A 23544-nucleotide genomic window follows, 5' to 3' on the forward strand; every position below is an offset into this window, starting at 1 on the left:
CATTTGTTGGTTAAGGACACATTTTTATGGGTCACTTAATTTCACTTAGTTTCCTACGTTTTGTTTTTAATAATATAATTATTGTTTTTCAAAAAGCATTCCCCAAAAAGCCAACATTTCATCCATAAAAAATAAAATAATGCAAAAATGTCATTAATAAAAGAAAAATCTAAGACATTAGTGAAAATAGCCGATCTACAAGCTCACAATGTGGCACGAAGCGACTGTTTTGAGCTTGTAGATCTGCTGTTTTCACTGTTTGGGTCCTGGCCCGGGCAATCATCTAATTTCTCTTTTGGGTTTTTGAGCTGAAAAATGTGGGAACCTCTGGTCTAGACGATATGATATACTGTAGATTTATTATTTTTCATACTTGATAAAAACCTCATGAGATAAAGTATACGGAATGGAATGTAGCGGTGGTTCTAAGCCAGGGCATATTGAGGCTAATGGCTATCGTCATATTGTTATTTTCTTTTTCTTTTTTTTTCATATCGATCTTCCAGATCACAGCCCAAAGGAAAGCCTATACTGGGCGTGTAGCCTTCACCTTAGAATTAGTCTTGCGTTGCCAGACAACTATTCCACAATCTGCGAATGCTATTTAGAGTCTGGAACTACACCTCCCGGAATCCGAGTCAGGAAGCTGTTAGCTGTCATCTGTTGGTCATTTCCGTTCATGAAAATATATATTTATATTTTATTTTTGTAATCTCCATGTCTGCTAAGCAGCAAGCTATGTAATGCTTAGATGATTTTTATTATATTAGGATATATTTGCCGGAAGCATTTGGAAATTGTGGGAGTTAACAGTCTGGCTCAGACTACCATCTCTAAGGGGCCACGATAAAGGCTACAGAAAGTTGGTTTAAATGGACACGAGCGATACAACTTATAGAAGGAATGGAAATAAATAGTAATGCTATGGCATCGAAAGTGGGCACTCCCCTTTCCTTTTTGGACTGGTTTCACACACACACACACACACACGCGCACACACACACACACACACACACACACGCGCGCACGCACGCACGCACGCACGCACGCACGCACGCACGCACGCACGCACGCACGCACGCACACACACACACACACACACACACACACACACACACACACACACACACACACACACACACGTCACACGCACGCACGCCCACACGCACACAGTACATAGACCACAGGGTCACTTCACTTTGGTGTCTGTAAATATTGCTTTATTTCAGCTTGAGCCCTTAATACTGAAATTAAAGTGATGTGATGCCATATGCAGACGGACATGCAAGCATCGTCTGTAACTGTCCTGCAAAGTCGATGGTTAACTATAGCACTTTCTGTCTGATAAGCACACGTTCTCTGTGCAGCCATTAATGAAATAACATGCAATTAATGTGTTCGTATGACACTCAATTGATAGATATATGATTTAAGGGAATGCCCCCAGATTCAACTAAATCATTGATCATTATATTTATATATATTATATAATGTTGGATACAACAAAGTAAAACAATTCAATGTGTGTGGAAGGTCTAACATGGTACGTGGACGTTTTGTCAGTTTACTACTTGAAGTCTAATCTTCCTGTGCTTTTTGCCTCCACGTTCCCTCCACTACTCTAGTAAATAGATTACTAGATTACTAATTAGCGGTTGTACTGTAAAAGGGGTGTTGAAATGTCTGTGTTGTTTGAGAAGAAACATGGCTCTGCTGTATTGGAGTTGTGGTACTTTAATGTACACATGTTATTGTTCAATCTGTACCTAATACTCAAATTGGAAGTATAAGTGAAGTGTTTTGGTCTCTTTATCATTAAATAGACGAGCTGTTGTTTTAAACTAGCTGTTAACACTTGTTCAGGCTATAATGAGCTGGATCAAGACTAAATGACTTCATAAACGCTTCGGAAAGCCTGATAATGGATATCAGTGTTATTTTACGTTTTTTCTTTTGTAGTATTGTCTGACATGAGTCAGTAGCGTAATAGTGAGGGTCATTTATTATTATTATTATATATTTTTTAACATGTCCCATGTTGCTGCTTTGTGGGGTACCAGCCCTAACATGGAAATACCATTTGGCTGTGGTTTTATTTTATTACTTTTTTAAATGATAAATCGTGTTCTCATGCCAGAGAGTGCTGTATGAGTATTGTATAACTGTTAGTATTGTTCTGTCAAACGTAACCTTTTTGTGATTAAGCACATCTTTCAATCAATTTTCGTTTCCAATATTTCAGCAGGTACCAGTGTTCAGCACAATTTTATGGAGTAGTATGGCTGTGTCATTCTCAGAATAACTTTTTTTTTTTAAATTTCAGTTATTTTTGGTGAGCGAGATGGTCGTATGACGGTTGTGAATTAGCCACCATGAGGGCTCATGCTCATATCGCCAGTTTCATCAGAAAGTCTCATTGCGATCTCTGACTAGCCCACCACGAGATTGTGTTTTGAATTCCAATGTGCAAAAACATAAGCGTGATACATACTGTACTGTTTTTTTTTCTTACACATTCATTTCATCTTTTCATGGGTGAGAAATGTTAATGCAACATGGAACTAAATCAATAGACCTGCTATCTGCAGCACACAGTAGAGATTCTTTTGGGGGGGCTTTTTGACATGTACATCTTTGTATTAAAAGCTGCAGCCCGTTGCGATTTGGTTAATGTATTTGTCAGTTATATGTTCCACAATTTAAACTCTGTTTTTTGAGGAGCCCAATTGGGGTTTTTCATCAAGGCACAAACATTCCATTCCAACTTAAACGTAACCACTTAAGCCCTATATTTTATACTTTGACAGTCGTACGACGGTCTCGCACAGCGACGCAAAGATTTTTTGAAAATCTTTGCAAATACCGGTATGTTCATTTATAATGACATTCCCAAAATAGGGACGCCATGTTAAAAGTGGTTGAAAATGGCCAACAATGCAGTGAGGAGCAGATAGTGGAGACATAGCCATGGATGACACGGCGGTCATCTGTCACAACCGCCAGAGATGAACTTCAACCTGAGTGCTTAAACTCTCTCCCTTTTTGGTCTGTACAGCTACATAAAGTTCAGATTTCAAATATACAGCCCGTACCCCATGGCCACAGATGTTACAATTATGTACGGGCTCACAGCAATAACCGTATCTATAAAAAGCATTTTAATCCGATCGGTGGACATTTTCTCTGTATTTTCTCCATGATGCTTTCAACTACGCAACCCTATTGGTTGGGAAAAAATAAGATACAGCTACTTCTGAGGGCCCGTACATAATTGTAACATCGGTGGTCATGGGGTAAGCGCTTCATATTTTAAATCTTAACGTTTCATGTAGATGTACGGACCAAAATGGGAGAAAGCCCAAACACTTGTTGAAGTTCATCCATGACTGTCATGATATGACAGTCATGTTGCGTGGCTATGGGGAGACAGTGTGCAACAGTGCAGATAACCTCTGGTAACCTCTCGTGTTGACATTTTTTGAGTCTTCAACCTAAACGGTGCTCCTTCGCACGGCAGTGTTGCACGTGGAAAATGGCAGATCTACAAGCTCACAATGCGCTGCATCCGCAAAACACATTATTTGCGAGCTTGTATATGTTGGCTATTTTTGACATGCGGCGCTATGAGTCGGGCTTTAAATCCTCATTTTGTCTGACTTATTGAAATGTGTTTGACTGAATAATTACATAATAAATATTGACATCAGCAGCATTTATAAATAATGTATATAAATGTAAACCCTTTATATTCTACTATATGCATATCTAGTTTGTATAATGTAAATAGCAAGGTACAGTTTTAGTCTGATAAAAAATATAAATGTAATCATTTATAAAGTGCTTTTAAACCCTTTCCCCTTCAATTTATGTCTATTTTCTTGTATCTATATTTTAATACATTGCTGGCAGTTATTGTACTGGAAACAATGTTGCAATAAAGATGAGGTAACAATATTGTAAAGTGTCTTATATTATGTACCCATTTAGATCATTATTGGAGTGGGCCATCCACCCTCATCTAATGTACAAAGTATTTTATGATAAAGCTGGACAGTTATCTCCAAAGTATTTGACAAACATTGGTTATTTTAACTTCAACTGGCTTGATAAAAAAATAGGATAAATGAAACTTGAAGAATCCTATGCTGTATATTTAAGTATATTAATATGGTCGCAGGACTGTCGGATCACAAGTGTCTTTTGAATCCTTCTAAGATTTTTTGAAAAACCTATGTTTCTATGTCAGCAATCTGGCTAGCCATCGTCAAAGAAAAGAAAAGCTTGTATCTTCGAAATGTACAATGAAGAGTTTCAATTATTTTCAGCAAAGAATTTAATCGATTCAGAAAACAGTTTGAGAGTTTTTTATGAAAGTGACAGTCAGTTTTATGAGGAAATTAAAAAGTAAATCTGGTCTTCCTGTGTGGTTGGACATAGTAGGCCTATATGGTCTTTTAAGAAACATGCTATTACTACTAAATACATTTACCATACCAACAGAACAAAGGGGTTCAATTTGACTTGTTACTTTGTATTATACATTATACATCTACATGTATAATAGGTATAGCAAACGTAATGCAAACTAACAGGGAATAATCAGAAGATCAATAACACTATTGCATGGATATGAAAGGAAATTACACCCAAGACCATAACATCCATAACAATGACCTGACTTATGTTGTTTTGTTTTATAAAATGCAACCTGATCATTCTCTCTCTCTCTCTTTCTCTCTCTGTCATCTGTGTCTCTGTCTCTCTCTCTCTCTCTCTCCTCTCTCTCTCTCTCTCTCTCTCTCTCACACACACACACACACACACACACACACACGCACACACACACACACACACACACACACACACACACACACACACACACACACACACACACACACACACACACACACACACAAACACACACACACACACACACATGTTTTGTGATGTGTTAAATAACATATTATTAGATTTGTCTGCGTAGTTATTGGTGGTGATTTTAATAATAGACCTATGGAATGGGATCATAATTGTGCAAAATAGGACTGGCCAGAGGGAGGAGCTAAAATCAAGTTGGATGCAATGGGTTGACGAGTTCACTGGTAGTAGTTGCTCTTTATCACTCACCCCACAGCAAATATTCTACAAGACATAAAACAGATTCAAACCTCCCTTTCAATGACCAGCTTATTTTTCAGCCTCTGCCCATATACTGTAGGCTACAGGCAGGGAGTCCATGGACAGTCAGACAGGGACGTACTGGCCATTGGGAAAATCGGGACAACTCCCGAACGGCCGGTTCATATCCCAGCCTGTCCGGCCATTAGAAAAAAAAAATAATAATAATGTCGGCCTTCGTTCCATTTTGGGGGCTGGGCGGCCAACAAAGTAAATTGTCACTGTTGGGCAGAAACCGTATCTCCAAGTTTCAAATTTGTACATATTTTTCAGAAAAGTAAAGCCCTGCTTCATCATACAAGGCTGTTGCACAAAAGTAGTGAAAACAGCAGATCTACAAGCACACAACGTCTTGTCTGTTTTCACTAGTTTAAATCATTTTTTAAATGATAAATACAAAACAAACGGTTTTGGACATACAAGGTTTCCACCCGACAACGACGAAATATAACTCATGTACAATAATTGGCCCACTGGCTTGTCACTTGTCATGATCTGAAATGGCAAATATTTGAGTAGCAGCAGCGCTATAGAGAGAGATCAGCGCTATAGAGAGAGATCTCTCTCTATAGCGTGCAATGAGGGCCTCGCAATGAGGGCCTCGCCAACTATTTTTTATTTTATTTTTATTTTCATTATTATTGATTTCAGCTGTTACAATTCCAAACATGACCTGCTTTAATTTCGTCAGTCTATATTAGTAGCTTAATGACTAGTATAGTAGTACTAAAATGTATTTTTTATGTCCAATGTATTTGTTTTAGGTTCATAAAGGTAACATGAGTATATAATTAAATGCGTTTGAAATGAAATCAAAATGTTACATTTCAGGATTCCAATTCAAAAATAACAAAAGATTATTCAGGATTCCAATTCAAAAGAAGCAAAAATAGCCGATCTACAAGCTCAAAACGCATCGCGCTTCGATGCGTTTTGAGCTTGTAGACCTGCTATTTTTGCTTCTTTTTTATGAAATACTAGAATGACAAAGTAGGACTTGGCAATATGCAATGTGGCCCTCTGGAGTGAAGGTGGAAATATAGTGGCCCTCGCCATCATCAAAGTTGCCCACCCCTGGCCTACACCATTGGTCATTCATTCTCATTGCTATTACTGTATGTATACAGTATTCATCGAAGCCACTAATGGTGCTTTAAGTACTACTGTACATGGGTTGTGCTAAAATGAAATACATCGGGGCATACTGTAGTGAATTTACAAGAAGTGCTTTGGTAAAAGAGCAAACATGCACTCGTGTTTGACCGTCGTTTTCATCCAGCCAACCAGAGACATGCCAAGTATAAACAAGGTCGTTGCTCTGGACACACAGAGCCCTCTTTGCTCTGCAGGGTCAGAGATTGCTGCTCTGGCCTCTCTCCATGCAGCAGCACTATCCAACACCCAGCGTCTTGTTAGAATGCTGCCCTCATCAGCCAAAATACTGTACACATTGCATCCAGTGTCCCCTACTTTGCAGGATGGCAAGTGGTCAATGCTGCGTCAACAGGAGTGTGTGTGTGTGTGTGTGTGTGTGTGTGTGTGTGTGTGTGTGTGTGTGTGTGTGTGTGTGTGTGTGTGTGTGTGTGTGTGTGTGTGTCTGTGTGTGTGTGTGTGTGTGTGTGTGTGTGTGTGTGTGCGTGCGTGCGAGACTCAGAGAGCAGCTGACTCATGAGCTACGGAAATAAACTTATTTACTTAGTTTTTAAGTAAAATAAACTGAGTCATAAAAATGGCCACATTGATGCTTTTGGTCTCTGAAACACACAGTTAAAGTGACTGGACAGGACAGCGACAGGCCATGTAGGCCTACTACTGGCTTATCTGCCAGTGAGATCCCCCACTACTCCTGATCATCAAGCCCTGCACCAACCCATAGGAGTATATAATGTGTGTGCATCGACAAATATCACCCCACTTCACTCCCCTGAACACGGGCCAGTTGTTTGTATATGTTATAGACCAGGGTTCCCCAATTAGTTTTCCCCAAGGGCCGAATTATGTCTAGGGTACCAAGCCGAGGGCCACAACATTGCAGGGGGCGACGGTGGCGTTCCCACTACTCCAGCGACAGTTTTCGTCGTTGTCGGGTGAAAATCTCCAAATGTCCAAAACCATTCGTTTTGAATTAATCATTTTAAAAATGATTTAAACTAAATGTGCGAGGCGTTGTGTGCTTGTAGATCTGCTGTTTTCACTACTTTTTTGCCTTGTATGATTTGCGAAAGAACGTACACATTTGGAGATACGAGATTTCCACGCGACAACTGTTGCTGCTCTTATACCACCATTATTATTGGGGTTGGTGGGGGCCAGACAATAGCCCCCCACGGGGCCGTAAATGGCCCGCGGGCCGCCTATTGGGGAACCCTGTTATAGACTAAAGAATGACGTTCGGCCAAGCCGGAAGCACCACAGGAGGTGGATTTGAACCCCTAGACTGCACTGGTGGACAGGTACTTTATATGAAGGTCACATGAAAGCTGCGGAGGCTGTCGTTGGGGCTACACTGGACAGTAGGGATGGAGCTCGAAACCCAAACCCGAATCCAATCAAATTTGATTGCCCGGTATCACTAAGCATATAGAGCCTGTTATCGAGCATATAGCGGCCCATCACGTCATGTTTAAACAATCAAGAAAAAGAGGCGATCAAGAAATAAATCTGTCGCTGGCACAAACACTGTCTAAAATTGAATTAGTAAATGAAAAGTGTAGCCATTTAACACATTAATGAATGGTCGTTTTAATGATAGGCAAATATATTTGTAACTTTCATTTAATTTCAGAACTCAGTCACTGGATAAAAAATCTTTCTGCAAAATATTAGAAAACACTCAACAGTGGGTTCGATAAAAGCAAGGTGATCATTATCAATAAAAATGTACGATTTACTGGACAGGGTGGAGGGATGTGGTGAAGGTGCGTGTAACAAGGAAGCTGGAGGTCATCAGGATAACGACCCCCACCACCCTCCACATGGAGATGGTACAGTGAGTTAGAGAAAGGAAGGACTTCTCCCTCTACCCCAGGGGTCTTCAACGTGTTCAGGCCAAGGACTCCTTAGTTAAGAGAGAGAGATGAAGCAGGACCTCCACAACCTCTTCAAAGATTCCATATTGTTTCATTGTTTGACAGCACAATCATCGGTGTATTTTGGATTCATGTCAATTTGTGTTTTCAGATATTTAACCACTTGAACCGTCAACACTTAATAAACTTGACCTTTCACGCTGTACTTTTTCCCCTCTACAGCAAAACTTTTTGCATAAGTTCTCAGGAAGAAAAAAAAGAAAAAAGTTTTTCTATCACTCAAAGATTTGGAGGACCCCATGTCCTCTAACTCAAGATGAGGCTGGAGGGGCTTCGTCAGTCCTCTGTGCAGTTTGCCATGAGAATGTATAACGATCGAGGCACACAACGGGCAACGGTATCCGACTCTCTGTGACATATTAGCATTAAGGCGGTGTGTGACTATTGAAACATCCACTCTGTTGTCACCTGTAACGTTAACTGTGGTCTGGGCCAATGTCATCATAACTATGGGCTTACCATGCTACTATTTAGCCAGATTTTGACTGCAGCTTTAGCACCACACCACACCACACGACACTACACCACACCACACCAGATCAAAATATCTACATTTTCCATTACACAAAAGTACCCCCACTCAAATCCACAGATTTAGAGTTGCAGACTCGGGTCATCTTGTCTAACAATGTAGTTATCGGTAAGAAACAAACTGTCCCTTTTAACTGTGATTATAATACAATATAAACTGTTAAAATGTATTACAACTATCCTAATTATAATACTTTTTAGTACCACTTTTAGTTCCACTTTCACACAACTCTACCCAGGTCCTTGTAGTGGAAAACCTGGCACAAGTGTGTGTTGTGGAGTGGTGTGGTGTTGGTGTTGTCAGTCGAAAAGGGGCTTTTGTTTCATGTTCTGCATCAGGCAGGAGGATTGTATAAAGTGTTTACGTCACTACTTATATTTATTGACAGTGTCTCTTTGTTCTGCACTATCTATTTTTCTCGTCTCAAGCCATGCTGAAGTTTGGTCTTTTCCTTACAGTGGACATTGATATTCACCAGCATGACTGTGGCTGCTTTTTGTAGATGAACTACTAATGTTAAAGTGCATTCGAGGACAAAATTCAAGGCATACACTACTCAAACACTTCTCAGGGTTCTGCCCTGACAATACCCCCTTGTGTGCCCCTGGGGGCCACAGGCGGCCACAGGCACACCACTGCTCCAAGTGGGGGTTTATCAGATAGACATATGAATATTGAGGCTTTAAATTAATATGACAGTTACCTGTAAAACTTTAGCATGCATAGTACATTTTGTTCAAGGGAAAAGGCATAGGTTACCAAAAACTACCAATTGCTACATGCAATTGGGCCATAATTTGGTCAATATTTCAACACAACACGCACGTTGAGCCCTCCTCCTGGGCAGGGACATTGGGCTCTCTCTTCTCAGCATTGAAGTGAGTGAGTGTTTAGTAGTCATGTCCAGGTTGAGGAGTGTTGTGCTGCTGTGGGGCTGTGTCTGCCTCTGGCTTCTCAGCGAGGCCCAAGGAGCTTTGGTTATCTCCCACCATGACGCTGCCATGCAGGTAACATCACTGCTTCTCTTCTCTTTCTGCTATTTTGTGCCCTGCCAACAATACATTAGTGAAAGCAATTACAGGGAAAATGTCCGAAGTATCAAAACCTTGTTTGATGGATATTGTCAGATGACTCACAGGAACATTTGTGCGGTGATGTGGTGTGGTGGTAGGGAGGTGGGGATCAGGTTTCTCCAAAACATTGACCTTTTTTTTTTTTTTTTTTTACGGACCATATGGGGAAAAGTGAAATCTGATTTTTCTTCCACACATCAATAAGGAAATTGTTGGCATTGGCATCAATACCATGTTTTCACTTCCCATTCCTCTGGTGATCTTTCTATCTGTCTAAAATTATCATCTCATCACAGCTTTTTTTTGTTGTAAATTCATCATCCTCTTACTGTATGTTCTGTCTTTAGATTTGTGGTACTTGGCCAATAAACATGCAGACCTTAATCGATTTTAACATTCCTCTTTCTCTCCTGTAGCCTACATGTTGTTATTGTGTTAATAACTCTTTGTAACTTAACTTTGTACGTGAATTCCAGGAGAAAGAGGATGCTCCAAAGTTACTTAAGGTAACTGTTTACTCTATACATATTTTAATTTAAAGGTACTAGATGCAAATACTACAGCAACTCCCTTTACTCCAGTCTTAGCAAAAAGGTTTTATCCCGTCTTCAATAATTAGTTCAGAACTCTGCTGCTAGACTATTAAACACTAAGACCATATCATCGTTGTCGGATGGAAACCTTGTACTGTATCTCCAAAACCTTATTATTTTAAACACTATTGTATGATGAAGTATAGTTACAGAAAAGGAAAAAAAAAGAATACATTGACGATATCACTCCTTGGTTGCTCTCCACTGGTTAAGTTTCAAAAGCGATTAAGATTTTAATTAGTGGTTGGCGAAGGGGCCTTTCCGTGTGGTCAGTGTGGAGTTTGCATGTTCTCCCTGTGTCCCCTAGGCCCTAGGCCCAGGGGGAGGCAGTATAGAGACCAGGATTACTACATGTTTTTTGTGAGGGTACCTACGGGTACCTACCTACGCTAGGGCTAGGGTAGGTAGGTACCCTCACAAAAAACATGCAGTAATCCTGGTCTCTATACTGCCTCCCCTTGGCCAGCCAGGGCGCCTGATGGAGGGGAAAGGAACTGGTTGGATTAACAAGTTCCTTCCACGCGCTACGTCCAACCGGGGAAACTCCCCCCTGTCAAGTGATAAGAAGCGGCCAGACACTCCTCGTGCATTGAAGGTAGCATGAGCTCAGTTTGGTGCTCTGCCCAGGTTGGCAGAGGGAGAGGATTACAGCTTAGGCAATTGGCACCGGGTGAAAAATGGACAGAAAAGATATTTTACTTAACTTTTACCTGCATGGACAGGCTCCCAGATGGCCAAAGCGCAAAACCTCCTATCTGCAAAAATCACTTAATGAAAATTAAAAAGAAAATGTGTGTTTAAAATTAAAACCTATCAACTATTTCTAGTCACATGACATTTTAAGTACGTCAGGGTTCCCCAATAGGCGGCCCGCGGGCCATTTGCGGCCCGCGGGGGGCTACTGTCTGGCCCCCACCAACCCCAGTAATAATGGTGGTATAAGAGCAGCAACTACACTAGTATATCGTCATTGTTGGGTGGAAACCTCAAAATTGTAATATTCCAAGTGCTCCAGATATTATTTTCATTCACCAAACAAGTAAATCAGTTGTATATCATATCCAAACTTATGAAACATCAGCCCTTGGTAGAGTGCATCAAAATGTATCTCAAGATTTGTACGTTCTTTCACAAAGTAAAGCCCTGCTTCATCATACGAGGCCGTCGCACAAAAGTAGTGAAAACAGACGATCTACAAGCACACAACGCCTCGCACCGCAAGGCGTTGTGTGCTTGTAGATCGGCTGTTTTCACTAGTTTAAATCGTTTTTAAAATGATGAATGCAAAACGAATGGTTTTGGACATACACGATTTTCACCCGACAACGACGATAGGCAAGATCGAATATGAGCCAAGTGTGGGACATACAGTAAATACGGTAAAGATGTGGGAGCGATTAGCAACTTAGCACTGCTCAAAAATAAAGCTTGTTGTGCATAATCAAACTATGTTGGACATACTCTATATTTTGATGTGGATTTATTAAACGTAACGTTCATATGGCACTATCAAGAAAATAAAAACATATTTTATGCATATGTTATGCTTTTGAAACTGATATTATCCTAGATAAAGTACTATGTTCTATCCGTCTGTCTTTCAATGTTATATGAGATACTTAAAGTGTGGTTCCTGTGGAAATAAGCCTCGACTTTCTAGGATCTCCTTTTAGTTGACCTTGTACCAGTGATTTGTACTGTCATGAAACTGTACTTTTTTCTATTGCAAACTTCTAATAAATTCTTCAATCAATCAAAAAAAACGTTATGTCAAAAAGGTTGACGACCCCTGCTCTATAGTCTTCCTGGGGTACCTGAACATAAAAAAAGGTGACCACAGCGCTGAACACGGTAAAAAAGAAAAACAAAGCAATTCAGAGCATCAATAAACAACAAATAATATGTAGTGACAGAGAACAAAATATGCTTAGTTAATACAGAACAGGAGAGCAACATACAACTAAAAGCAAAAGAGAACAGATGGGTTTTAGGTTAAAGGCCTGTACTGTCTCTGACCACCGACCTTTTCGTTGGAAATGTTAGTTTCAACTACAAAATGACGTCACTCGCATCTTCTAAAAATAAAAAGCATTACCCCGAATTAGAGTTTGGAAAGCTGCACGTTGGAAAGTCGGAACTCTCCAACGAAAGGTTCGGTGGTCGGAGACAGTATGGACAGACCTTTTAAGTTAAGGCATAAGAGCTGGTAAAATAGAGCCCCTAGTGTGAAGTGACGGGTGCTATTTAATTTATATGAGTTAATTTCATCACACGTACCACTAGCCAATCACAACATGGAGCTGTTTGTGTCAGGATGTAGGCCTGAAATTGAAGGCTGCGCTTCAATTTACATTTTTGAATGCGTTTTCACAATGGGCTCTGACCGGACAAAGCCAGATGTACCATAGGAGCTATATAGCTCCTGTTCCAGGAGCACCGATCAAAAATAAAACCTTAGTGTGTCATAACACCTGCATGACAGCATTTGCCGACCTACCACAAAAAAGCTTTTTTACTTTTGCTTTGACAAAATGCCAATACATTTACTTTGAAAACATTAGAGACAGCCGTAAGAGAGAATCAATCGAGTTCATGAGAACAACAAGAAGAATGGATTCTCATACGAAATGACATTACAGCTCTTGTCCTTTTCCTTAGTCTTTGTCTCCCATTATTATTATTTTCCCCCTCCATTCCTCCTATACCCCCCTCTGTCTGTGTCTGTATCTGTCTCTGTCTGTCTGTCTCTCTCTCTCTCTCTCTCTCTCTCAGGTGGAGGTGGACAGTGTTACAATGCACTGTACTGTAGCATCTCGTTTCGCTCACACCGTCATGACCTCCAGTGCTCTGAACAAGGCCAACTCCTCACAGGAAATCTTCTTTGAGGTGGAGCTGCCCAAGACCGCCTTCATCACCAACTTCAGCATGTCAGTGTCATCTCTCTGTCTCTTCTACTGTGTGTGTATTAGTACTCCTGTATGTCTGCCTCTGTATCTCCCTGTACTTTTTCCACCACAAAGTTCCAAAGCACATTTGTCAGCTACAGCTAACAAACAGATGTACTGTACCGTACATGTATTACTGCCACATACAGTATGAAACCCCTGTGTGCTATTTAACTCTTCTTGTTTGCTCTTCAGGGAAATTGATAATCAGATGTATGTTGGAGTGGTCAAGGAGAAGGAGAAAGCTAAGAAGCAGTATGAAAAGGCTGTCTCATCAGGACAGACTGCTGGACTGGTCAAGTAAGTCAGAGCAGGTCAATGGGAAAAGGATGAGTACAGTACCAGTACCACTAATAATAATACTACAATATGTATTTCTTTATTTTTTGTCTGTGTTCTAGGGCCTCTGGAAGAAAAATGGAGAAGTTCTCTGTGTCAGTGAACATTGCGGCCAATAGTAGAGTGAAATTCATTCTGACCTATGAGGAGCTTCTTAACAGGAAACTAGGCCAGTATGAGATTCTGACCCGGGTCAAACCCAAGCAGCTTGTCCGCAACTTTCAGGTGGATCTCCATGCATGCAATATGTTCACATCACACATTGCTCATGAAAGGCTAATCTCACTGTGTGTATGTTTGTGTTTAACTTTGCACAGATTGTGGCAGATATCTATGAGCCACAGGGTATTGAATATATTGATGCCTATGGAACCTTCTTATCCAATGAGCTGCTCCCTCTGGTGGAGAAAACCGTCACAGACAAAAAGGTATACAGTAGGGCTAAAAATGACTCTTCGATGTCATTAATTGTCAAACCCATGCCAAGTCTTTTATTAGACATGTACAGATGTATGTTTGCACTATAATGTATTATATCCTTCTTTCAGGCACACATCTCCTTCTCACCGACACCGGAGCAGCAGAGGAAGTGTCCAGACTGTGATGGAACTCTGATCGATGGAGATTTCATCATCAAGTACGATGTGAAACGGCCCACGAGCCTAGGGGACGTTCAGGTCAGATATCAACACATAATGACAGTTACTGTAGATGCTTACTTTGTTGCAGAGTTCTTATTAAAGATTTGTTTTTTGGGGCTTTTATGCCCTTATTGATAGTACAGTAGAATGACAGGAAATGGGGAGAGAGATGGGGAGTGACACGCGGCAAAGGTCGTCTGGATCGGGAATCGAACCGGCGACGCCGGCAGGCATCCATACCTTTGTGGCGGTGCCTACTTTCAGTCCGTTCTCACTCCCACTGCTTCACCCCCCTTCCCAATCCCACTTCGGGAATTACTTTTTTTCCCTTCTTCTTAGACCACTGGGCTTACCCAAAGCGTCCCCCACTTGAAGCAGTAGGCATACCCAAAGCGTCCCCTCTTGTGACGTAGTAGGGTCCTTGACAAGGCGTCAGGTGTCTGACTACTTGGGGGTGAGAATATGTTGCTACTGTAAGTGGTATGCGCCTTGACCAGGCAGTAGGCCACCGGACGCCCCAAGTTGCAGAGTTCTTGACTGAATTGAAAACTCCTAATGAACATAATGATCATTCCTAATGCAAAGTTACGTTCCCGACCGTGCACCCGGTAAAATTGCCCAGAGAAGAGAAGAGAAATGGAGTTGTGCTTGCTTCCTCTATGTAAAGACATTCCTAATGCAAAGCATGTCCAGAAACTCTAATGCAGCAAAGCTACTTACTCCAAAAAAAAAAAAAAATGTAATTGATGGTGATGTAGCTTCTGTTCTCTACCTCTGTCACTATAGTGTAATACAGGTATATTCTGTTCTTCCTTTTTCTCCCCCTCAGATTGTGAATGGATACTTTGTCCACTTCTTTGCACCTCCAGATTTACCCAGAGTTCCAAAGAATGTTGTGTTTGTAATTGACATTAGTATATCCATGGCTGGGCAAAAAATGAGGCAGGTGAGAAAGTATATGTGAGACAGAGTGTGTGTGTGTGTGTGTGTGTGTGTGTGTGTGTGTGTGTGTGTGTGTGTGTGTGTGTGTGTGTGTGTGTGTGTGTGTGTGTGTGTGTGTGTGTGTGAGAGAGACAAATTTATGGAATCATATACAGTACAGTATGTTATGTGGGCTATTCCATTCGATGTTTGTACATGACCTCTGATCTTGTTACCCTGTGCAGACACGTGAGGCATTGCTGGCTATCCTCCAGGACCTGCACGAGGACGACTACTTTGCTATCATCCTATTTGATAATAAGGTTGATTTCTGGAAAAGATCTCTTGTTAAGGCCAGCAAGGAAAATGTGGCCGAAGCCCTGACATTCGCCAGAGGGATATATGCACGTGGATGTAAGCAGCATCGATCAGGATAAGTCACAACTTGAGTTCAGTTGTACCTAGAGCTAAGCACCCAATACCCAAATCAGTGGCAGCAATCAGAGGAAGCTCACCTGTTCAGTAGTCTTTGGCACGAGGAAGAATAGACATAGGATAATTGTTTATCTATTCTAAACAAAAGCATTTGTCATACCAAAATGCTCATTTGTCCACCGCCTAGCCTAGCCCTGGCCAAAGTCCTGATTAAGCCTTAAAGTTGACTCATGGACAAAGGACCTTTTTAGTCTGACCTTATTGTATGCTGGAACACTGTATCTCCAGCAAACCTATATTCTCTATGCAACACATGGCTGTTTTTATGCCTTTATTGGATAGGACAGTCACTCGCATCTTCAATAGTAGGACAGGGGAGAGATGGGCATTTACAGGCGGCAAAGGTCGTCCGGATCGGGAATCGAACTGGTGATGCTGCCAGGCATCCATGCCTATGTGGCAATGCCTAAGTGTGAGGATGGTGTGAGGATGGATTCCTGGTGAGGATGTCAGCAGAGTTTGGTATATAAGAGCGCTCTTGGTAATGTCTTCATTAACGGGCGAAGTCATTAGGGACATGAGGCCAGCAGCGCACACCTTGTGGCGCGTTCTGCTTGCGCACAAGTAGGCCATGTGTGGCCTGCTTGAGCGTGAGGCGCAAGTTGGCACCTCGACAGAGTGCAGTTCTAGTTTACTCAGTGTTGGTGCAGTCCAGGATCACTGGAACAATCTAAGAGGGAAATTAAAACTGTATCATCAGAGTACTTTAGAATGTATCTGGTCTGGTGTGTCAGTACAACATTCAGACAGAATTCCTCAGTTCGACAGCCAACAGTATAAAGGGTGAAAAGTATAGCTGAGCTTACACAACGTTAGTAGTTACTGCTGAGGAGAGGGTTCTGTTCACTTTTACCCTCTGTACTCTGTTGGTAAGAAAGGCAGCATACCAGTGAAGTATGGATTCAGTTCTAACTGTACCATCTTTGACACTAGTATATCAGACTGTTTTGTGTTGAAAGCCAGGGGCAGATGCTTTGATACGCCTCCCCCCTTGATGTTTGAAAGCAGAGAACAGGATGAATTTAATATCATTGTACACAGCTGACTGTGTGTGTTCCCCTTCCAGGGACCAATATCAATGATGCAGCACTGGCTGCTGTAAACATGCTGGTGAAAGACAGACAAGATAATGTCCTCCCAGAAAGGAGTTTCGACATGATTCTCTTCATGACTGATGGAATGCCAAGCAGTGGTGAGTTCAACTTTTGAAATACCGGTATAATACAAATACAAATATATAAAGGACTAATCCTGAAGCTAAACAAAAGGTAGCCATGCCACTAGGGGGCGTAACAATACACAACTATAATATAACTATAAAATCTGTCTGTCTTCCTTTTGTGCCTGAGATCTCTGTAACAGAGATCTGTCTGCATATTGGTTGGATCAGCTGGATATCCACACACACGCGCACGCGCACACGCACACGCACACGCACACGCACACACACACACACACACACACACACTATATTTACCATCTGGAAATGTGTGGGAGCTACCATCCTGTAATGCATCCAGCTAAATGTTTGTGGTGCCGTCAGTGAAAGGATGGGAGGCATTACATGCACCATTGTATTGTCCATATTTGTGTTAGTTATATAGGTGTGAATATGTGTACATGCAGGAGTTCAGGTCCTCCCAACAATCCAAGCAAATGTCCGTGAAGCAATTGACGGGAAGATGTCTCTGTTCTGTCTCGGATTTGGAGATGATGTGGATTACTCTTTTCTGGATGTGATGGCCCAACAAAACAAGGGACTGGCCCGCAGAATCTATGAGGCCTCAGATGCGACCGCCCAACTCCAGGTGCAGTAAGGGAGAGAGTGTGTGTGCGCGTGTGTGTGTGTGTGTGTGTGTGTGTGTGTGTGTGTGTGTGTGTGTGTGTGTGTGTGTGTGTGTGTGTGTAGGATTGATATTATTTATATTAGTCTAGAAAGCTATTACATCTTTGATTCACATCACACTATCCAGTGCTTGAAGCTGACTGCTCTCAATGACACCTCATGGGTCCCCATAATACCACGATGAAGGTATTGGCCAACATTTCCGTTGACTTGACACCAATCCATTCATCTGGCCTTGTTGAGACCCATTTCCACAATTAACAGCCTCATGAGTAGGAATAGCATGTTTGAGGAATGTCAGTCGGTTTTCAGAGAACAAAAGTACAGACTGGCCTCAAAGACCTCCTTTAAACAGCAGTCTCTGGTTCTTTTATGTATCTTATCTCTCATTGCTCATAGTCTCTCCTTAGAATGTGGATAGTTGTCACTGACACTGCCTTTTTTTTTGGAAAAGTTATATGTAAATAATGTGTATTCATTATTTACATTCATTAGTATTGTAATATTTCTCACAGGGTTTCTATGAGGAGGTGGCCAGTACTCTACTCTTAGAGGTGGACCTTCGTTACCCTGACAACACGGTGGATTTGCTGACCAACAACCACTTCAATCAGCTGTTCAACGGCTCAGAGATTGTGGTGGCTGGACGACTGAGTGACAATGACATTGATAACTTCATGGTGGAAGTGTTCGCCAAGGGGGTGAGACAGAGGAGTACTGTAGTCTTTTTAACTGAGAAAGCACAGCATCTTTTACCCATTTACTCCCATAACCCCCATTAGACTGCATGAACCAATGGTCTTTGTACAGTATGTGTCTTATATTTGAAAAGTGTTAAACAGCTATTTACTATCTTCTCTTTCTCTAGTCTAATGAGGACTTTCAGGTGCAGGGCCAGGCGACCACTGCAGATTGGAACGTTATCTACCCAGAGAAGGAGTACATCTTTGGGGACTTCACAGAACGTATGTGGGCCTACATCACCATCCAACAGCTACTGGAGCAGAGGTCTGTTTGAATCATCTCAAGCTATAGCTTTCCTGTCAAGGCATTAAGACTGAGAGTTTCTTTCTTTCTTTCTTTTCCCTTTTTACTGACACCAATCACGTTACACACAAGACATACAGTACACAAAGTAAAAAAACGACACATACAGACACATTACACAGACATTAATACAGTAATAGTACAGTATGCGAAATAAGAAAAGGAAAGGACAGACCCCCTAGGTACTGGTACAATCATGGTTCAAGGCCAGGCAAGTTATTCACAAAATGTATGAATGGGTCCCAGGTTTTGTGTAATCTCCCTGTGGGGCCATTGAGAGTACATCCAATTCTCTCCACTTTGATATTCTACATGTCATAATCCACTGATTGTGTGATGGAGGTTCTGCATCTTTCCATTTAAATAGGAGAAGGTGTCTCAACAACACTAATGCGAAAGCGACAGCTTTCTGTGTTTGAGCAAGGGGCCTCACTCCATCTCTATCAGAGCGTCTGCTAAAAGAGCATCTGCTAAATGCCTAAACTGTAAACTATACCAGGGAGTATACCAAAGATAGCAATCAGACTGAGAGTTTCTTACAGTATAGGAAGTCTATGATGAATACCGCTGAACTTTTTTTTTTTTAGTAAGACTGGTACTGCAGAGGAAAAAAGCAATGCCACAGTCAAGGCTCTTGGAATGTCCCTGAAGTACAATTTTGTCACTCCACTGACCTCCATGGTGGTCACCAAGCCTCAGACTGAGGATGGCGAGAGTGATTCCCTCATCGCTGACAAACTGACTGAGGGTAGGGAAGATGGAATGAGAAGGAAAGAAGTGTGACACTTGACTGTGTGGTCTTGTGTATTTATGAAACAATCACTATTAAAACAGCTGAATCCATACGTTGTCATCTTCTAATATTTTTTTTCTTCTGCAGAGCAACGCCAAGAGGCAGATAGACTACTAGGTAAAACCTTTTTTTTTTCTATTTCCAGCCAAGAGAAAAAGAATTGTTTCTGCTTCCAATTGGTTCATTAAAAAATTCAAAGTTATACAAAAATAATTGGATGCTATTTTGTGTATAACCAGGTTTATCAACAACATCAAATCAACCGTGGTACACACCGTACACAACAACATCATGGCGATATGCTGATCCCACATATTATGGTAAATACCCAAGTGCTAACAAATACTGTAGCTCAGCTTCACATATTGGCAGCTGACTTTGAAGCATCCAATGGTAACAGTGCTCTCACCTTAATAATGTCCTTTCAGTGGATGGAGATCCTCATTTCATGATAGAGCTTCCAAAGAGAGATGATGCACTGTGCTTCAATATCAATGACACACCAGGAACCATCTTCAACCTGGTTAGAGACACAACCACAGGTGATTACAGTGACCACTGAACTGATTCTTATTCTGACATTTTTGTTTTAGGCTTAACCTTTGGACAGAATATTGACCTTGATGATTTGAATACTCATCACTAGATTTGAATAGTTTGTTGTATGAGTTCAACTTTTATGTTTGCAGACTCTTTAATGTAATAGTAGTTTTCATCTGTGCAACTGAATCCAGTTTTGGTTCCTTAGGAATTTCAGTCAACGGTCAGACTATTGGAGATAAGAAAGTTGCCCCCGATGGTAAAATCAACACCTATCTTGGACGTTTCGGCATCATTCACAAGACCCTCGGGGTGAGACTGGAGGTGACCACTGAAGACATCTCTGTGATGGAAGACGGAAAACGTGTCAAGTTACTGTGGTCTGATAAAGCTGCCCTCAAAGGACGCAAGTAAGTATAACTTCTCACTTAAAGACAGGACAATACAAGTAGACAAGATTACATTCATATTTATAGTTAAGACTGAATCCCTGCTGTCCTGTGTCCACACTAGAGGGTACACCTATGACCACTCCTTTCTCCCCTGCTTCACTCCCTCCCTTATCTTGTCCCCCCACTGCCTCTTCCCTCTCTCTGCCCTGACAACTCCTTAACACCACCAGTATGGATCTTCTGTTGACCAAAGACTGCACCCTGACGGTCAGTCTAAAAGATTCAGTAAAGTTTGTGGTCCTGCTACACCGAGTCTGGAAGAACCACCCATACCACCAAGACTACCTGGGCTTCTACACCCTGGACAGCCATCTTCTTTCCCCATCTGTCCACGGCCTGCTAGGTACAGAACCACACACTAGAGGGCAGCACTAGGACAGGATAGCATCTCAGATGTACAGTAGTGTACACTGAAACATCTATTCTACCCTCCTCCCACATCATGACTAAGATCTTAATTTTTCAATTAAAGCTGTCCAAATAATTAACACGCTTTTGATGTAATCATGTAGTTATGTTATCTTTCTACCCTTATTCAAGGGATAGTTCACCCCCCAAATAACTTTTTTTCTATTGATTACTCACCTGATGGAGCCTTGAATTAGTGGAGATGTTTGTCACCTTAAGCCAATCATTTAATGACTTGCAGAGTGTCCATTGAGTCTCCTACCGGAGACTCTACCAGTCACCAAATTATTGGCTTAGGAATGCAACAAAAACAAACATAAAATGTTCATGAATTAAAGGCTTCATGGGGTGAGGAATTGATAGAAAACTAGAAGCAGTGCTCTTCCGAGGTCTCCACCAGGCCACACAAATCGGCCTGTTATAGCGCCACCATGAGGCTGATTTAAAAAATGTGGGGCAGAGGTTCTGAATTAGCATCCAGGGAGTGTGTGTGCTCAGTTTGGCAGCGATCGGGCCAACGGCGCCGGAGATTAGCTGGTAACAACCAGGCCACACAAATCGGCCTGTTATAGCGCCACCATGAGGCTGATTTGAAAAATGTGGGGCAGAGGTTCTAGATTGGCATCCAGGGAGTGTGTGTGCTCAGTTTGGCAGCGATCGGGCCAACGGTGACTGAGATTAGCTGTTCACAAACTGCGAGGACGCACGGACGCACGCACGGACGCACGGACGCACGGACGGACGGACGGACGGAGGGGAAAACATACTCTCCCTCAGCCTTCGGCTGGTGGAGACAATAAGTCATTCTTTGGGTGAACTATGGTGGTCTGTCCTGCTCCAGGTCAGTTTTACCATGGGGTTGAGTTTGAGGTGGGAGATCTGCGTCCAGGAGAGGTCCCTGAGAAACCTGATGCCACCATGTATGTGAAGGGACAGGAGCTCAATGTGACCAGGTACGCACGACTTTCTCATCCTATGAGGCTGGATGAATATTTCTAGTTCTGGTACAGATAAAAGTGTGTTTGTCTTTGTTTCAATGTGCTGTAGAGGTTTGTTTTATACACGAGTGGATATAATGTCTCTTTCTCCATTGGTCCACAGAGGCTGGCAGAAGGACTATAGGAATGATGTGAAGAATGGAGTAAATATTCCCTGCTGGTTCATTCATAGTAATGGAACAGGCCTCATAGATGGAGATGCCTCAGATTACATTGTGTCTGGCCTGTTTAAGACTTACTGATAATCGGTAATAGTGGCAATGACGCAGGTCTCACCGGGTTCTAAGTGTATAGAACAAATGTTCAGAATTATCCACTTAAACACGTAGTACCTAAACTGTTATTGTAATTGTACACCATTATGGACACTGCTCCTACAGATTTTGCCCTAAAATAACGCAAAGCGGTACACAGTATCTCTAAAGTCATGTCATCAACATGGATCTGACCCATTTACCATATTCCCTCCTGATTGGCTACCATTGCCTTCTGAAGTTTGTGTATGTGTATGCGACCTGACGGTCGCTTATCTCCCGATTAGGGAGTCTTACTGCTCAAAAATAACCTGCTCAAGGAGTACAGAAGGTAATTATCTCTTAGCTAACTCTGACACACTCTCACATTGATGTGAAAACTGAAATGTTGATTAATGTTGTCCTTGGTAAATAAAGAAATAAATAGTGGGTGTATGGGCAGAGTCGTGGAAAGTGACACAGGCCATCTGTCACAAGATGGACGTGGGAATACTTATGACATTGTGGCCAATGACAGTCTCCAATGAAGACCTTTACAGAAGAACAGGCCTGACCACACTGTCAAGTGTCATAAAGTACAGAAGGTGGATGTGGATTGGCCATGTGTGCAGAATGGACCTAGTGCCGGGGAAGAGAAAAAGAGGCAGACCCAAAGAGACATGGCGAAGATCTGCGGGGAAGGAAATTAAAGATGAAGGATTGACTTGTGGCATTTGGCAGAAGACAGACAGCATTGGCATTCATTGGTGAAGACCTGTTATGTGCTACCCAGCACGAAGACGATTAAGTATGTAAGTAAGTAAGTATTACAAATGGAGAGTGAATGGTAAAATGTGTGAATTTTAAATTCATCCTTACTGTATGTTCTGTCTTTAGATTTGTGGTACTTGGCCAATAAACAGATCTTAATCGATTGTATACATTTTAGCATTCCTCTTTCTTTCCTGTGGCCAAAATTGTGTTATTTTGTTAATAACAACTCAACCTTTCTTGTGAATTGCTTGTGAGACACAGGATTCCACAAGGTTACTTAAGGTAACTGTTTACAATATACATATTTTACTAGATACTAGATGCAAACACTACTGCTACTCCCGATCAAAAAAGGTTTTATAATGTGCAATGCATTCAAAGACAAACTCTGTATAATTACTGCTCAGGGGTCTGCCATGACAATAGTAACACCAGGGGCCATGTGTGGCCAGAGAGAGAAAATGTGAGTGAAATTGAGTTGTACAAATATTTATGTTTTTGGTCCTGAAACACAAGAGTTAAGACTAGACAGTGACAAATGTCACCATTGCCCCGATCCATGCCAAAAATTCTATTCTCACATGCCCCTCTTCTAGCGCCACCATGAGGCCGATTCTTGCAAAACACATTTTTGGACACTGCTCCTA

The 23544-nt window shown here is 41.7% G+C and overlaps 1 protein-coding gene across 2 annotated transcripts; it reads left to right on the forward strand.

The window, feature by feature from the left end:
* Window positions 1-9691: 9691 nt before the first annotated feature.
* LOC308287453 (inter-alpha-trypsin inhibitor heavy chain H3-like) lies at window positions 9692-23062 on the forward strand. 2 transcript variants are annotated; one of them, XM_080728626.1, is made up of 21 exons: window positions 9692-9806; window positions 10349-10378; window positions 13238-13392; window positions 13606-13710; window positions 13812-13974; window positions 14067-14177; window positions 14298-14426; window positions 15220-15336; window positions 15557-15725; window positions 16873-16998; window positions 17433-17614; window positions 18168-18353; window positions 18521-18660; window positions 19287-19447; window positions 19580-19609; window positions 19732-19812; window positions 19921-20034; window positions 20241-20442; window positions 20655-20827; window positions 21734-21845; window positions 21994-23062. In XM_080728626.1, the coding sequence occupies exons 1-21, from the start codon at window positions 9699-9701 to the stop codon at window positions 22130-22132; spliced, it is 2733 nt and encodes a 910-aa protein (XP_080584752.1). In that variant the 5' UTR covers window positions 9692-9698; the 3' UTR covers window positions 22133-23062. The 2 variants fall into 2 exon arrangements, 1 of the variants encoding a protein (XP_080584752.1); XR_013962134.1 differs by lacking the exons at window positions 21734-21845; window positions 21994-23062 and having other exon boundaries at window positions 19921-20015; window positions 20655-20796.
* Window positions 23063-23544: the final 482 nt, after the last annotated feature.

This window comes from Nannobrachium achirus (genome assembly GCF_963921795.1).
Source record: "Nannobrachium achirus genome assembly, chromosome: 6".
NCBI classification, from domain to species: Eukaryota; Metazoa; Chordata; class Actinopteri; order Myctophiformes; family Myctophidae; genus Nannobrachium; species Nannobrachium achirus.

Excerpts from the sequence above, each read along its gene's own strand:
- LOC308287453 (XM_080728626.1), top strand. The coding sequence starts at position 9,699 with ATGTCCAGGTTGAGGAGTGTTGTGCTGCTGTGGGGCTGTGTCTGCCTC. Across the intron at positions 15,726-16,872 it reads AGGGATATATGCACGTGGAT|GGACCAATATCAATGATGCA; the intron begins GTAAGCAGCATC and ends TTCCCCTTCCAG. Across the intron at positions 21,846-21,993 it reads CAGGAGCTCAATGTGACCAG|AGGCTGGCAGAAGGACTATA; the intron begins GTACGCACGACT and ends ATTGGTCCACAG.